This window comes from Neltuma alba, unplaced genomic scaffold, assembly GCF_004799145.2.
Source record: "Neltuma alba isolate B1F8T4 unplaced genomic scaffold, ASM479914v2 tig00010558_pilon, whole genome shotgun sequence".
Classification (NCBI taxonomy): domain Eukaryota; kingdom Viridiplantae; phylum Streptophyta; class Magnoliopsida; order Fabales; family Fabaceae; genus Neltuma; species Neltuma alba.
The window spans coordinates 250334-267300 of NW_021635425.1; the positions used below are offsets into that span (position 1 = coordinate 250334).

The 16967-nt window shown below is 35.9% G+C and overlaps 2 protein-coding genes across 4 annotated transcripts; both read left to right on the top strand.

Annotated features, from left to right (window-relative positions):
• The first annotated feature begins 5147 nt into the window (after positions 1–5147).
• LOC114757013 (uncharacterized mitochondrial protein AtMg00810-like) lies at positions 5148–5777 on the top strand. Its single transcript, XM_028946003.1, has one exon. It carries the CDS (start codon positions 5148–5150, stop codon positions 5775–5777), a length of 630 nt encoding a protein of 209 aa, XP_028801836.1.
• Positions 5778–11022: 5245 nt separating this feature from the next.
• LOC114757017 (uncharacterized) lies at positions 11023–16967 on the top strand. Of its 3 annotated transcripts, XM_028946009.1 has the most exons (8): positions 11023–11335; positions 11497–11642; positions 11853–11893; positions 11985–12121; positions 12269–12559; positions 14609–14698; positions 15704–15766; positions 16656–16967. In XM_028946009.1, exons 1-8 carry the CDS (start codon positions 11282–11284, stop codon positions 16710–16712), a joined length of 879 nt encoding a protein of 292 aa, XP_028801842.1. In that variant the 5' UTR covers positions 11023–11281; the 3' UTR covers positions 16713–16967. The 3 variants fall into 3 exon arrangements, with proteins under 3 accessions (XP_028801842.1, XP_028801840.1, XP_028801841.1); XM_028946007.1 differs by having other exon boundaries at positions 11025–11335; positions 11985–12559; XM_028946008.1 differs by having other exon boundaries at positions 11025–11335; positions 11853–11890; positions 11985–12559.

Consider the following 16967-nt stretch of genomic DNA (forward strand, 5'->3'; position numbering starts at 1 on the left):
GGACATATACATAATATATTGTGCGTAGGTATACGAGTATTACATATAATGATGACACGGTGAACGAATTTTTTTTTATAAAGCTTCGACTTTCCTTGGCTCACAAGATTAAGGGGGTGTTTGCCTATCTTCCCAAACCATAGTTTGGAAAAAAATTTGCCAAACACCATATAAAAATCTCAAACCATGGTTTTGGGGGAAACCATGGTTTCGGATAAAGCCACCAGGAGCTGCTTCTGCTTCAAATTATTGAACGTTGGTGGTGGGTCCAGGGAATATTACACAGAGCATGCGTCAATTATTTGCTTCTTCCTTCACTCTTCACCGAGCTCCTGGTAAGAAATAATCATATTTTTTGTTGGCAAAATAAATTATTTTACAAAAAACATATTTACTTATTTTATTAATATATATACGTATTAATTTTTTTATTTATGTCTTATTTATGTCTTATTTATTATGTTGCCAAAATATATATTATTAACAAATTTATTACTTCAAATAAACATATATTATGAAATATATCTTATATGTAATTATCATTTAAACTTATGTCATTTTTAGTAATTTTTACATATAAAAAAGTACTTCTGACAACAACTATCCAAACACTCTCACTTTATCAGAATCATTTTTTCAGAAAATCTATTCTTTCAAAATCTATTCTTTCCAAAATCTAATCTCTAGAAGTTATTTTTTAAACCATAGTTTGATTTCATACAAATACCCCTGTTTGAGAACAGACCGTGATGGCATAGTTGGGCTTGCTTCTTGCTGAAGCAAGTAAGGGTGCTGGTCTTAACATTATAAGCGTAACTATAAGCATCAGGACACTGCGTCTTGAAACTTGAGGGGACTGGGTGGGCGGGCATTTCTCTGGCGTGTTAAAATCTCCAGTGCAACAATACTGCGGCTCATTGAAAGCCAAGCAAGCAATAACTGTCCCATCCGACCCGATTACTTTTAGTGGATCCGGGCACACCCGGTGCTGCCTTGTGGGGCTATGGACAAGGGCAAGTTGAATCCGTCTGCATTGCCCACAGCATAGAAATCTTGTCCACCGTTCGCTGCCACCGCGAGTTCTATCAGCGTTGACCCGGCGCCGTTGGAGCTGACTTTGACATCGCATCTCTGTTTTTCCCAATTTGCATTATTTTCCTTTTTTCCAAAAAAAAAATACCATTGTTATTAACAATAATCAATATCAATAATATTATTATATCATGTCGGTGGTGCTTCCTGGAAGTCTCATTGACTTGTGTACGGACACCTAAGAACAACCTAACCAATTTCTCGCATCTCGCATCTCCTAATAACCCGCCCCCTTCATTCAACTTGTGCCGATATATCCCAAAAACATCCCCATCGTTCGCACTGTCGTCTGTAGCATTCCTCTCCACATCAACTTATTATGGTTCTTCTGTATATGCAGAGCAAATAAACATTTTCTTTCGTGGAAGTCAATTACTAAATGCGTTATTTCAATTACCGTAATTGAAGAATTATGGGAGCTTCCCGCTGTGGTATAAATCATATATATAGGTTCGTTGTATTTTAATAGCAGAATTAATTTAGTTGTAGAAATACTACTACTCGCAATTTTATTCTCCGGACAAATTGGATCCGATAATTATCTGTAGAGGTAGAATATGAGATTTTAGAAATTAAGTGAGGAAACAGTATCGGGATGGCGTCCGTACCAAGAATTAGAATCTTTGGGTAATAAAAGAACCCGATGATGGTGTATACCACTCGCTTCACCGACGCTAGGCCAGATCCACAGCCAAGTGCTTCCGTGACCGTGACCTTTTTTTCTTTTAATTAAAAAAATGATCAGGTCTTTTTAATATAGAGAAAGTTACAAATAATGACCTCCAAATATATAAAATTACGATTTGAGATTTTGAATTTGGAAAACAGCAAATAAGAACTAGGTCTTACTTTTGTAAATATGAAATGTAGGTGAAATGTTTAAAATATCCCTCAGCCAAATTGTGATTTGATCTGCTAAAATTATCATTTACTAAAGTGAACTTATAATTTTCCATAATTAACTCGTCATTTGGTATACTCTCAGCTAAGTTTTGATTTGGTCTACTAAAGTTGTTATTCACTAAATTGAACTTGTCATTTCTCATAGTCAACTTATCATTTGGTTGAGGGCATTTCCTACATTTTCACTCACATTTTATATTTGCAAAAGTGGGACTGGATTCTTATTTTCTATTTTCCAAATTTAGGATCCCAAATTGTAATTTTACATATTCAAGAGTTTTTATTTGTAGTTTTTCCTTTTAATAATGGTTTTTTGATGTAAAGTCAGAGTTTTTTATAAATTAATTTGTACGTAAGACTAACATTTATCAGGTCAAATACATTAAGATTAAAGTGCATGTTCTTAATAAATATATTTTTCAAAATTTGAACTTGTAATATTACCTCTGATTTTTAATATAAGATCTCATTTGACTTTATTTTAATCCTAAATATAAGACTCAAATCTATTTTATCTTTCATATTTATTCTTTTTTTTAAGGTAATCTTTTTAATAATGATAGTTTTTACCAATACATTTGATTAGTAAAAATATTTTAGAAAAGACAATATATATTTATTACAAATAACTAATTTAATTTATTTTTTAACCTATTTAAATTAGCTAATTAATTTTACAGGAGGAGGTAGCATCTTTCTTACGAACTGATAATGGTTTCAAGGGTGCTTGGAATGATAAGTAGACACCGACTGGAGGGATAGGGAAGGAAAGCGAGGGTGGGTGGGCGGAAAACGCTAACGCTACCCGAGGGATTCGGCCTCCTTTTCCGTCATTCTCACCTCATTCAATGACGTCATATTTCCCCATCCTTTTCTTTATTCTCATTCGAATTAAAATTAAAACACCCGCGATTTAACGAATCTATTATAACTCAATCCCAACTCAAAATGACACCAACCCACAAAAACGTTGCGGTGGCACAAACAAATTATCCGGACGTATTAGAGCATCTGGTCCGAGCCCAAAAGCGACCCGACCCCGGAGGAGGCACGTCTGCTGAGCTAGTTGCTCTGCTCGCCAACCCGAATCCGGTCTTAGATAATTGAGGGTTTGGAGCTCAATTACTTTACTTTTAATCTTTTTAAATTTACGCTTTTAAAATTTTTTAATTTTTTTAAATTTAGGTTCATGAGTTTTAATTAGTTTTTAATTTTCCTTTCACATGGTTAAAATTTACGCTGTTTCTAATTGATTTTATAACTTATGCAAGTAAAATTTTGTAATTTTTTTATATTTAGATAAAAAGGAGGCATTTTTAATTCTACCGCATCTAGTTCCATACAGACCAGTAGTTGTATGTCCATTCCAAATCTACCGTGTCTGGTCCAAAATGAAACAGTCTTCATAAGCCTTTTATGTTTTATCTACGGCATCTGATCTAGATTGAGCCTATCATCGTAACTATTTTTAATTTTTCTTAATCACATATTTCAGAAAAGGAAAAAAAAACTCTTTCCCCTTTCCCCTCCCTAACTTATTTTCTGTTGCTGCCTCTATACTCTGCTCGATCACTTTTTGCCTTGCTCTTGTTCTATCTTCGCCTCTAGCCGTGGATCTTTGTTGGGACTTGTCGGCGATCTTCTTTAGTACCCCGTGAGTCTCTCGTTCACTTTACTTTCTTTTTCTCTTGCCTTCCTCTTCGGCTCTGTCTTTGGTTCTCGCCTAGGTTGGGTCTCATCAGGGGTTTTCTTCAGTTCGCCATGAGTATCGCCTCTTGCAGTGGGTGTTGATAGAGGAAGTTGACATTGAAGCCTTCCAAACAGCAGTCTATCTCATTAATTGTCTTCCCACACCAGTGCTGCAAGGCCGAACACCCTTGTTTCAACTCTATAAAAAGGAACCTGAGTATGAAGCTCTGCAACCTTTTGGGTGTGCTTGTTACCCATGTCTTAAACCATACAATGAGCACAAATTTCAATTTCATTCTCAAAAATGTGTTCCTTGGACCAGCTCCACAACATAAAGGGTTCAAATGTTTAAGCGCAACTAGTAGGATTTATGTTTCCAGACATGTGATATTCAACGGCTCTATTTTTCCATTTGACATAGGTTTTCTGAATAGACGTAGTTCAATTCGTGATGCAATCTCAGATATTCCCATCCAGATCACATCATCACAGCAGCATGAATGCCCAAAGCCATCTTCACTGAGTAACAAAATAGCAGTCTCAACCGAGCCCATCTCTCCTGTGCAGTCTACATCTCCACATACTGAGCCAGGTGTAAGCCCAACACATCATGACCAGCCTAGCACTTTGGAATCCCAGTCACTAGATACTGCAGAGATCCAAACTCAGGACCCTGGTCTTGGTCCAATTCAGGAGCCAACAAATCACCACCCAATGATAACACGGGCCAAAGTCGGTATATCCAAGCCCAAGTATCCCTTTATAGGTTTGCTTGCATCTGAAAGCCCTCAGCTTCTCACTCAAGCGGCTGAACCCAGGAGTGTCACTGAAGCACTCTCTATTCCACACTGGAAGCAAGCCATGAAAGAGGAGTTTGATGCTCTCCAACGGAACCGTACGTGGATCCTAGTGCCCTACCATGATGCTCAAAAAGTTGTTGACTATAGATGGGTATTCAAAATGAAGTTCAAGGTCAATGGATCGATTCTTAAACCCAAGGCAAGACTAGTCGCAAAGGGCTTCCAACAAGCTCAGGGTGTTGATTATGGAGAAACATTTAGTCCTGTAATTAAGCCGAGTACAATTCGAGTGGTATTAACTATTGTTGTCACTTTTGGATGGGAAGTACGTCAGTTAGATGTCAACAACGCCTTCTTGAATGGTTTCCTTCAAAAAGAGGTGTTCATGCATTAGCCAGAGGGATTCCAAGATCGTCGACGGCCTAATCATGTATGCAAGCTCGTCAAGGCTCTCTATGGACTTAAGCAGGCGCCCCGTGCCTGGTTCGATCGCCTACGACATACCTTGATACAGTGGGGTTCCAAAACGCAAAGAGTGATATCTCCTTGTTTTTCCTTCAAAGCCATTGTCTCACAGTGTTCATTTTGGTCTATGTCGATGATGTACTCGTTACTGGTAATGATCAAAGGTATGTCTGACAATTCATTGACAAGTTAAATCGAATGTTTGCACTGAAAGATTTGGGACCTTTGTACTATTTTCTTGGACTGGAAATATATCGAGATGCTTCAGGTCTTTACTTGAACCAAGGCAAGTATGTCTTAGATCTGCTAAAGAAATTTAACATGCTTGATTGTGCACCTGTCCCCACACCTATGGTCACTGGCAGATCCTTTTCTATTTCTGACGGTGAACTCATGACAAACCCCTCTCTTTATCAGAAAGCAATTGGCTCACTTCAGTACTTAACCTCAATGAGACCCGATATCGCTTATTCGGTCAACAAGCTGAGTCAATTCCTCTCTCGTCCCACTACAGTGCATTTTCAAGGTGTCAAAAGGATCCTGCGATACCTCAAGGGAACCTATCATTTTGGGCTGCATGTTAAACCCTTAAATTCATTTTGGTTGATGGCTTTTACCGATGCAGATTGGGCAACTGATGTTGATGATAAGAAGTCTATGGCAAGACTGTGTGTATATTTGGGAGGGACCTTAGTCTTATGGTCATCTCACAAACAACGGGTCATCTCTCGATCAAGTACTAAGTCCGAATACAGGGCACTAGCTGATGGAGTTGTAGAAGTTAAGTGGCTAAATTCATTACTCTTTGAGCTTGGTCTCATGCTTTGACAACCATCAGTTATCTAGTGTGATAATCTTAGCGCTAGCGCCCTCGCATCAAATCCAGTCCAGCATGCTCGGAGCAAACATGTGGAAGTTGATGTTCACTTCATTTGCGATCAAGTTCTCTCAGGAGCCATCGATGTTAGATATGTTCCTTCAACGTCTCAGGTTGCAGACTGTCTAACTAAGGCTTTGACACATACTCAATTCACGATATTACGAGGCAAACTTGGTTTGTGTCCCACACCCCTTTGTTTGAGGGGGCATGTTAGAGAAAATAGATAAATGCTTATAATTATCTATAGTAACATAATGATTGTATATTATAATATCTAGGAATATCCTCTCTCCCACCGAATACAGTGCTATTATGTTTTTGTAACAATATGCTGTTATTATATTGCTCTATATAATACAACAGGCAAGTGCTAGTTAACGCATCGGTGCCTATTAATCAATTCATTGGTTTTCCCTAGATTCTAAGTCTTTTGAATACTATTGAAATGAAGTTGTTGGTGAAGTCTGTTGCTAAAGTTTGCTATATTACTGGGTTGTGTTTGACATCTATATGATATTTAAAATACTAGAACAATTTATTTAATAGATATTATACATGGTGGAGATATTGATAATGGTGCTGATGATGAATTATCAACGATGTGGAACATGTGCTGTATGCATTTGGTGTAGATATAGTAGCTTACGTTTGAACTTTGTTGAATGTTAGATGATAAGTACCTATACAAGTATCTTGATTCCTCATAGAAATGGAGTTCAAAATTTCAATTCAACATTATTAATTAACTAGTAATATTTTATCAATAAACACTAATAGGCCATAGCTAAAAAAAATCATTTTGAAAAATGAACTGAAAGTTTTGCTTTATAAAAATAGAGGGAATGATCCATTGTTTTTGTTGTGCCCTAGGTTTCTAAGACATCATTTAATTTGCTTGGGTTGATTGCATAATGAAAAATGGATTGACTTATGTGTTAGAACTCTTGAAGGCACCTTGGGTTATATTTGACAAAAACCCACCAATTTCGCAAGTTTCTACAAATTTTTTTCTCATTGAAAATTAGAAATACATAGAAACAACTCCAATATAACATATATGTTTATTATTTACTTTGAGATATCAAGGAAAACATTTTTGTTGCCTCTTCCTGAGGGTGCAGTAGTTGCTACTGACCTTTTGTGGCCATTTTCTTCTGCATTATCTAGAGCTCTTCCTGACTCAAATTCTTGAGAATTTTTTCAATCCTCTTAAACTTACCAAGTTCCTTAACTTTAATTGGCATTTCTTTTCTTTTTCATGGGCTTTTTCTTTTGTTGGAATTGTTTTTATTTTATATTCCTTCTAAGATTAAGTTGTTTAAACTTTTGATCATGAAATTTGTTCATTAAATTTTAGCCGCTATTTGGGGTCTTTCTTGCTAGATATAATTGGAATGGTTAGGGGATTGGCTTTGATGTTTACTTCTCCATGCCGTGAGGCAATGCATCTGTAGCTGCTATGGAAATGATCAAGTTGTTGAGTCAGTAGATTATTCATTCATTTATTTAGTTCTCTTATATGGAATAATGTGGGCTGTAGTTTCTGCATGAATGCAATGGTTATTAACTTGAATCAATGGTCTTCAGAAGGTATGACTATACTATTTTATATTTGTTTTGTAAAGTATTTTATGAGTGGAGTCTTTTCTCATTATTAACACCCTTCTGCTTGATCATGATGTGCAATATGATATTATCTTCCACCTATTATGGATGATTAATAGTGAACAACTTTAGTAATACTTTTGTTAAAAAACTTCAATGTGCTCAGACATGAAATTCATAGAATACAACTGGTACACGTCCAAACATACTTTATCTTTAAAACTTGTTGCTTATTACATTACAAAGTAATTTACTTTCCATGTTGAGATTCAAGACATTCATATTTTTGAGTTGTAGAAAAGCCTTTTATTTTTTATGTTTAAGTTCTAGAATGCTTTGAAAGTTTTTTGGTTTATGATAGAAGAAGGTAATTCTTAAGATATAGTCAGTGAGAATGATCTATGGAAAAGTAAAGATATTGAGTCAGACAAAGAATGTTATGTCTTCGTTAGACAAGAAGATATAGCAGAGAGAATGGGTTGCTTCATATTTACTACCCCCTTAACCATACTAAGGTATCTCCACAATTTAGGAAGCTTTATACATGTTATGCTCTACGTGGCATATACACAAAACTTTATTTATTATACAGTTCCATGTTTATAATGAATTGAAAATATGGCATTTGTGCGTCCTAGTGCTTGTTATTGGATCCCTTATTTGGACAAGTCCAACTACGTTTACATCTTTTATCAGTTTCAGATTTCAAGGTTATTTTTTTAAATTATTTGTTAGCTTTATGTGTCAAAGGTAACATCTCGGATGAAATAATGTTCTCAGGTAAAGGATTTGTCTTTGGGTTTCTCTCATTCCTGCAACAATACTTGCAGCTTGAAGAGCATGTTAGCCAAATTAGGCAGAGCATCTAGCTTTTATATTTGTGTTATTACAAATTTATGCAATTGCTGAAATTTAGGTTGGCTTTGGCATTTTTAGTCCTTCTGAAATTAGATATGTGTATATGTACTGAGATGCTTGTACAAATTAGTTCATGAGTAATTGGCAATCATTGGATTTGTGTTTTATTTTTTTTCCCCAAAAAATGACTACTTATGGTGTCTGTTGCAGTGAGCAATATAAGTCGTAAGTTGTGACTTATGGCGTCTGTTGCAGTGCGTAACAGAATCTGTAAGTTGTGACTTATGGCGTCTGTTCCTTTATGACCGACATCATAAGTCCTATCTTTTGCTTCTCTGCCTTCTACTACACCTCCAATGTAGTAGCGAAAGCATATTTTTAATTGAAGCCAAAAGGGGTATTTTGCACTAGTGATAATCTTTATCTTATAAGGAGGCAAAGAGGGGGTCAGCCAAGGCTATAAAAAGAGGTCCAAGAGCAAGGAGCAGGCCATCTCTTCTTCACTCACTCTCTACACCCCTCACAAGCATCCACTAAGGCGTCAAATTCTTTCTATTTCATCTCTATATTTTTGTTTTCTTTCTTTATCAATATGATGTGCTCTAGCCATATGAGTGGCTAGTCTCTTTGTTCTTGAGGAGAGATGTTGTGACTTGAGTCTTATGCTTTAATTTGGATGAGTTGTAATTAGAGTTTTTAATATTTCATATATAAGTTTTATGATTTCGTAGTTGTAGGTTTTGAAACTCTTACATGTGGTTCTTTTGATTATTAATAATGTGAATTGCTTTTTCAGTTATAATTTGTGAGCTTATTTATAAATCCTTTTTCCTCTTATGATTATTTCATGTTATTCTAATATGTTATTTTTAGGGTTGCATGAGTAGTTATGAACTAAGTTTAGTACTAGCTTATTTTTCAAGAATATATCGTTTGAATGTTCTTGTTTTGAGGAACAAATTATAATTGGAATTGAATTTTCACATGCTAAGTGGTTCTGAAAATAATTATTTAGTTGATATTTATATACTAGTTCTAGGTATAGCTATTAATTAAATAGTTATGACCTATGTGTTCACTTGGGATTTATATTTCGACTTAGTACTCTCTTTTTATTAATTCTTATTAACTTTTGGACCGGGATAGCCACACATCAATCTTTGGGAAGCTCATCTTATCAATAAAGTTTTTCTTATTCACTATCTTTTATTTTTGTGTTCTCTGTAATTTTCTTTGTTAACCTTAATTGAAAATCAACATTTTCTTCTACTCATTATTTCTTTTTAATCACATAACTCAATTTAAAAGTTATTTTAAAGCCAAGCTTTGACTCCACAAGAGACTGACCAAGAGTTAGCTCCTATACTACATAGGATTAATACTAATAACTTACTTGAAGCGCTAGTGACAAGTATGATCAGCCCATTACTTGCATTTTTTTTTTTTTGCCTCTTTAAGTCCACCCATTAAGTGCTCAAAATCGATGGACTTAAATGGGTTGGGTTAGTGTGTTATATGGGTGTGTAGTGGGTAAGGGCATGGACTGTCTGTGCCCGCCCATTTACATATAGTTTTTTTTATTTTTATTTATTTCGCATGGTATCAAGTACTTATTAATATAGTAAAAGACGGGATCAAGGTGCAAGCAGATTCAGTCAGTCAGAGTTAGTAACCAATATTTTTGCCCTTTTCTTTTACAATAATTTCTTAGAAAATATGTTTGGGGTTATGATAAAAAGGAAAAAGGAAATATGCTTGGGGTTACGTGGTTTAGACTATGCTTGATGAGAAATCCAAAACACTTCTGCAAATTGAACCGGACACCATTTTGCGTTCGTTTATGGGTCTTGGTGGAGTAGTAACCGAGCTTCACAAGTTAACGTTTGGTTTCTAATTTAGAATCTTTTAATAATGTTTGAGGTTTTCTCTTTTTCTGTTTTGATGTTGCTGTGGGTCTTTATAATTTAATCATATGATAAGTCTCATAATAAATATAATTTTAGAGATACATGAGGAGTTAATTAGGTAATTTCAAATTAAGATTTATTTCAAGAGTTCATAAATGTACGTTCGTTACATATTTCAAAAATTCATCCAAATAATTTTATTTAGAAATTAGAAAATCCATCATTTAGAACTTTCTTAGAGGTATTTTCTTCGGCTTTTTAATACATATCATATTACATTTGTGCGCAAAACATTTGCTTAAATTAATCAAGAGGCAGAACTTCTGAGTGGAAAACTTTACGTATATGTACTTCTTCAGTATTTTCCTGTTTAAATTATGAGAATACTTTTTTTTTTTGTTAAAACATATGTATTTTTTTTCTTAGAAATAATTCTATTCGAGGTACTGTCAGGTATTAATTATGATGATAGTTAAATCCTTTGCTAGTTCTTGCTTGTTATAACATGCCAACAGAAAAAGAAAAAAAAAAAAAAGGGCTTTGGATTAGCCTAAAACCTGTGAGAAGGGCCCATTTATAATGGGCTTAAATGGGCTCTGTTTGGATACTGGCTAGCCCGTACTCATTGCCCGAAGCCCGCCCGGTGCTATTCAAACCCAGAAGGGAGGGAGCACACCACGGTTAATCGAACGGCCCTTGTTTAATCAAAGAAGCGACCATTGGCCTCGCTTCAACCATACGATACGACCTCTCTCTCCCTTCATTTTCAAGCACCGCAACGGCGGAGCACCGCCGTGCTAGTTCATCCAGCTCATTTCGAACACTCCGTCTTCTCTCTACCATATTTTCGGAGAGAAAATCCTCTACTTGAATCTCGGGGCACTTCCATAACTTCTTCAGCGGTTCTTAGAAGCTTTCGCACATGTCAATTTCTCTGTCTGTTTGTTACTATTCCTAGCAATGGGATTTGGGTGCCTTTGTGGGCTTCTGGATCGAGCATATTGATGCCTCGTGTTTGAGTTTGAGGATTTTGGTTGCATAAAATCGCGCCAAGATAATAATTTAGGGTTTTGATTCCTGACATGTCCGATACTTCGAGGGGTCGAGTCACCATTACTCTTGGCCGTAGTGGTCAGGTACAAGTTTTGCTAAAGATGCTTGAAATCCCTTTTGATGGAAAACTAAATCATCGTAGAGTTTAATTTTCACTTTTTCTTGCATTCTGGGCATTTAAATGTTGGGTTTAAGACCTCACGGCTTGGATTTACCTTAGTGACTTGTTATGTGATTGAGCTAGGTTGTAAAGAGGGATCTGTCTGCGTCGGGTGCTTCTTTCTCTTCTTCTGTTCCCACAGCCGGGATTAAGCGCTCTGTGAGAGATAGAATAGGACATAATGCAGACAGTTCTTTATGGCATGAGGATGATCACAGCAACAATAAACGGTGTGTTTTCTATTCACTTAATCTCCTATTGTGTTGTGATAGTATTGAACCCGTAGCCCTTGGCCTGATGACATCAATATCTGATATTTCGTTAGTGTGTCCTGCGTTTGTTCAGAAACTTCATGGTTCACGTACGATGCTGCATGTTGTTCTTTGTTTCATGAATTGACAATTCACTTTGAATGATACCTTTATTCATGTTTACTGCAGACAGAGAGGAGATATAAGCATGCGAAGTAGGCTGGATGGTAGTAAACTTCCCTAGCAGTGATTTACGTTTGCATCTCTGTGTTGCTTTGTTGTCGCTATATATGTTTAATTTATTGACATCAATTTATTCAGAAGGGCGAATTGACAAAGATGATCTCCGCCTAAAGCTTATGAGGAAAAGTGCACTGAGGCGCACTGAGGGTAATGGTAATACTAAGAGGCTCATGGATCTCCGTGAAAAATTGTCAACAGCAGTTCAACATCCAGTTGCAAGTTCTAGTTTAAAACAACAAATGTCTGATAGGGAAACAAGCATGTTAGGCCGAATCTCTTCAGCTAGAAGTTCTGATGATTTAATGCGAATGGAAAATATGAGAAGCTCATACTCACCTTGGTCATCAAATCATATGAGACAGAGATCACCAGATGGATTTCCTGGTACTTCCAGGGGCATTTCCCCTCAAAGTAATGTTAAAGACCTCCAAAGAAGGCCTTTGAGCAGGGCATACGACAGTGCTAGGCCCGTTCCTTATGTGACTAGGGATGCTCTCGAGAATTCAAGGCCTCCAAGCGCTGCACCTGCATCTTTAATGTCACATTCTACAGTGTCCACGGTGCCTTCAATAACAGTTAAGCCTATAGCGCCACAACTTGGACAACTTCCTCCTCCAAGAATTGCAGCAGCAGCACAGAGGACTTCATACATGGTAAATGACAGTTACATTTCGATCATCAGACCCCCAACCACCCCCCCAACCAAAAAAAAAAGAAAGAAAAAAAATTCAGCCCCTTAGATTAGTGCTATGTGGAGAAACTTTTTTAATGGCTGTCAGCTTCATGTCCTGGTTGGTTCTGTTTTCTCCTCTGCTGTTATTTTATGCATTAGGAGTAGAAATTGTTTGTATAAGGAGAACTATGCTGATTTTAAAAGCAAATAATCTAAGTAGGATCGTATGCAGTTTTAATTATTTTGAACATCCACCTTAAAATACGCGTATTGAATTATTTTGGGTGAGTTAACCAATTAGTACCTCATGATCTGCTGAGTTGTGAACTGTTTTAGAGGAGATTCTGTTTTGTATATTGATATGGAATTTGTGGATATCTTGTTCTTTGCTGATCACAGTAAGTTGTCTTCGGGGATTTATTCTATAAAGAATCAGTCTGGCATCCATTATTTGGACTTTTTTGTGCAGGAGCAACCACATCTATGAAACCGTGGGCTATAAATAAACTCTTTTAGTTTTAGCATGACACCCTCATGTTCAATTATGACTCATGTTAGGTTTAAAAAGAATATTTCGTTTACTCAATGGCTTACAATTTTTTGAATAGCTAGGATTCATGAGAAGTTGATCTTAAAGATCTTAGTAAAATATTTGTAGTAAAATTTTATGCCCCTAGGTAACTAAATGGGTCAGAGAAAAATCTAGGAAAATTGCATATTTCAAACTTTGGTACATGGGGAAAGTAGAAAAAAGGAATGGTGTTGGGTATCATTGTTGATGAAATCATATTTTTAAGAATAATTGTTGGACTTGTGCTCCTTACTAGAGGCAAAAGTGCACCTTAAGCAAAATTTTTGGGAAGATATTATTTTTTTTTGGGGGGGGGGGTTGGGTTCAGAGCATGCCACCCAATGAATAGATTTTCATTGGCGGGGATCTTAATGCACATATTGGCAAGGAGGCAGGACAATATGCGAGGCTTATGGTAGTTTTGGTTTTAGGGAGCTTAATGATGAAGGACAATTTATTCTTGATTTCCCTTTGGCATACAATATCAAGATTGTCAATACTTGCTTTAAAAAGTAGGAGGAGTATTTAATCGCTACAAGAGTGGAGCCTTATGGCCGCAGATTAACATCTTTTTGGTAAGGAATCTTGATAGAAGACTTTGTGAAAATTGCAAAATGATTCCTAGGGATGGTATGACAACACAATATAGGTTCTAGTCTTTGATGTGCGTATTAAGAGTGAAAAGCAAAAGCATCGTCAAAGTTTTAAACAAAGGATCAGGCGGTGGCAGTTAAAGGATAAGAAGCATGGGATTTCAGAAGAAATCTTTTAGAGGAAAGGGCTTGGGAGTCACTAGGAAATGTTAACGTGTGGAAAGAAACGGCTAAGAAAGTTCAGAAGGATGCTTAAGCAATTTTGGGAGAATCAAAAGGTTTTGGACAGTGATAATGAGTCTTGGTGATAGAATGAGGATGTACAAGAGAAAATCTGACATAAAAGAGGTTGTTTCCAATATAAACCAATCATTTGTTGAATGGTTTTGTCTGGTTGGTCATTAGCTGATGCCAGAGATATGTGCCTTATGTGATATTCTGATGAGATTGAGTGAGAATTTCAGCAAATTATTGATTATGTCTTTTCAATATTTGTTATTTGCAAGTTCTCCTTTCTACTTGCCTATCAAGAAATTGCTTCAACTTTTACCTTAGAACTAGGATCCTACTTGAAAATTTGAATCTGAAAGGTTTGTGTGAAATAATGTTTTCTTTTGTTCATGTAATTTCATGATTTTTTTTTTTTAAATTTTCTTTCTGTTCGATCCCCCCCTTTTTATTAATACCTTTTAAATCGTCTTATCTGTGAATTTCCCAGTGTTATAGCAGAGGCAGATGAATTTTCAATGCTCCTATGGATTTCTCCGAATTCCTTTAATAAATCTTTCCACTATACCAAATTGGCCTTGAATTGAGTTGATACAGAGTATGTTCTAACATGTGACTTCCCTGGATAATCATGTAGGAAAGCGAACAGCAAACACCCCAAACTGTGGATGGTCTGTTAAATGCGCTGGGACTGGGAAAATATGCTATTCTCTTCAAGGCTGAGGAAGTATGAAACTCGTATATTTGTGTAAACAATGATCATCTTGATACATTTTGAAAGATATTTTAAAATCATAATTTGTTTAATGGAAGTTCAAAAGTATTGATGCACCGATTATTTATGCCCTAGAATAACAACAACAAAGCGTTATCTCACTAAGTAGGGTAGGCTACATAGATCGATGCCATTGACTATTTATGCCCTAGAATATGATTAGAAAAAATGTACTCCTCTAGTCTTATTTATAAATCACATTATTAAATTTTTGACATAATTGTACTATTTTACCTTTTATTGATTATTATGTGAATTGTTATTTTGTTGGAAAGTTTTATATATTTTAAAGGGTGAAATTGGAAAGTTGTTAAATTTTAAAATGGAGGGGTTTAAAGTTTTTTTAAGTTTTGTTAAACATGTTGGAAGTGATTGATAAATAGAACCCTACGAGTATTTTTGAATCATGGGCTCCTTTGAGTAGTTAATCCTTTACAAGATTGACATTAAATATTTACGTCAAAAACCTATTGAGTTCGTCATGAGCTTTACTGTTTCTAAGTTTAAAAAATGTTTCTAAACATGTTATTCGTAGAATGCATCCTTGATCATCCTTGATTATGTAAATTACAATGACGATGTGACTGAGAAATATGGTTCTTTGAGTAATGACACCAATTGCTTGAAGGACTTCTTCAAAATATGTTTCAGTTTTGAATTTCTTTTGTAACACCCTGTCTTGGTTATCGTCCAAAGTGCCTCATACAATGATTCATAAGCTTCAGCAATGTTTGGCATTCAGGAAAATCCTTATTGTTATGTTAACTTAATTAAAAATGAGTTCCTTCAGTATTTGGCATAGACTAGTAAGTTATCGTCTCATCATATTAGTGTTTTTATGAAATTATGGATTAATTAAATAATGTAAATATAATATACGTTTGATGTTTTAGTTTCGTTCCTGTCTGGGTTAGATTTGTAATTTGGTATTTATGTTATCCATTCATGTATATGCAGGTGGATATGGCTGCATTGAAGCAGATGGGAGAGAATGATCTTAAAGAGCTTGGAATTCCCATGGTAATTGCCTTGTTTCACTTGTGGCAGTTAGATGTCCCATGAGGCTTGAAATTTCAGCTTGAATATTTTTCCTTATAGATGATTAAGAGTGTTTTTGGAATCATGTTGCGGTGGTTCCGAACCACGTTTTGGCAGAAGGAAACAGTGGTTCTAAGCTTGCGCTAAAGCCTTGTCATTTTGCTGAAGAAACAGAAATGCATCATGAGTTTATGTTGTATTATGTTTGCATGTTAACTCCTGTGTTATCTGTCCTGTTCAATGTACCGCCTATCTTTTACTGTTTTCCTCTGCAGCATCTCCATTCCCTGGGTGTATTAAATAAGACCAAATGAAAACCATTAAACGGCAAAATGTCTCCACAGCATATATCATTTTGGTGTCATATTTTATAATATGCTTTGCTATTTATAGATTCTTTAAAAAGACTTGTTTCTTGGGCTATTGCCATTTTACTGTATGACGTGCTGGATGCCTTTTCTTACACTCTGCCTCAGGATGTACTCCTAATCCTATAGCAGTTTGTGAGGATGCCTTTTCTTACACTCTGCCTCAGGAACTCCTCATCCTATAGCAGTTTGTGAACGTTTTATTTCTCAGCCATGGACACGTGGCTTTAATACGTTCTGTAAAATCGTGTCATCTGAACCATGTGAAAGGTGTTATTCCTGGTTATTTTCTTCTTTTTGGTGAATTTATTCCTGGCACTTTGCTTGTCTTTTGCTGCTGTTTCGTGCTTCTTGTGTACTTGTACCCCCTGTTACAAGGGGAATTTGGTGGAGCACAGAAGTATGCTGCGTAAATTCTTGGTTACATTGTTTTTTATGTGCTCTTGTGCATTTTTTTGGGGGCAAAATTTGATGTGTTCTTATGAAGGATGCTTGAATTGCAGGGTCCAAGGAAAAAAATTCTTCTTGCACTCCTGCCTCGCGCCAAACGTCAACAGTGACATCTATTGTGCTTGGTGCTGACACTAACGCGTGTTGGGTTCACCAGCTTATTTTTTTCGGGTGATGATGAAGTATGCACATGAAGATTCCAATGACTATAACATAGGCCTTTTAACCTATGGGGTGGATATTATCCCATTCATATATATACTGGTTCCTTTCTGTGGATAACAACATAAGATTGGGTTATGATCTATAAAGTGTGGGGAATATTGATATGCGTATAATGATATCTCTTTTGTTTTTTTCCCCCC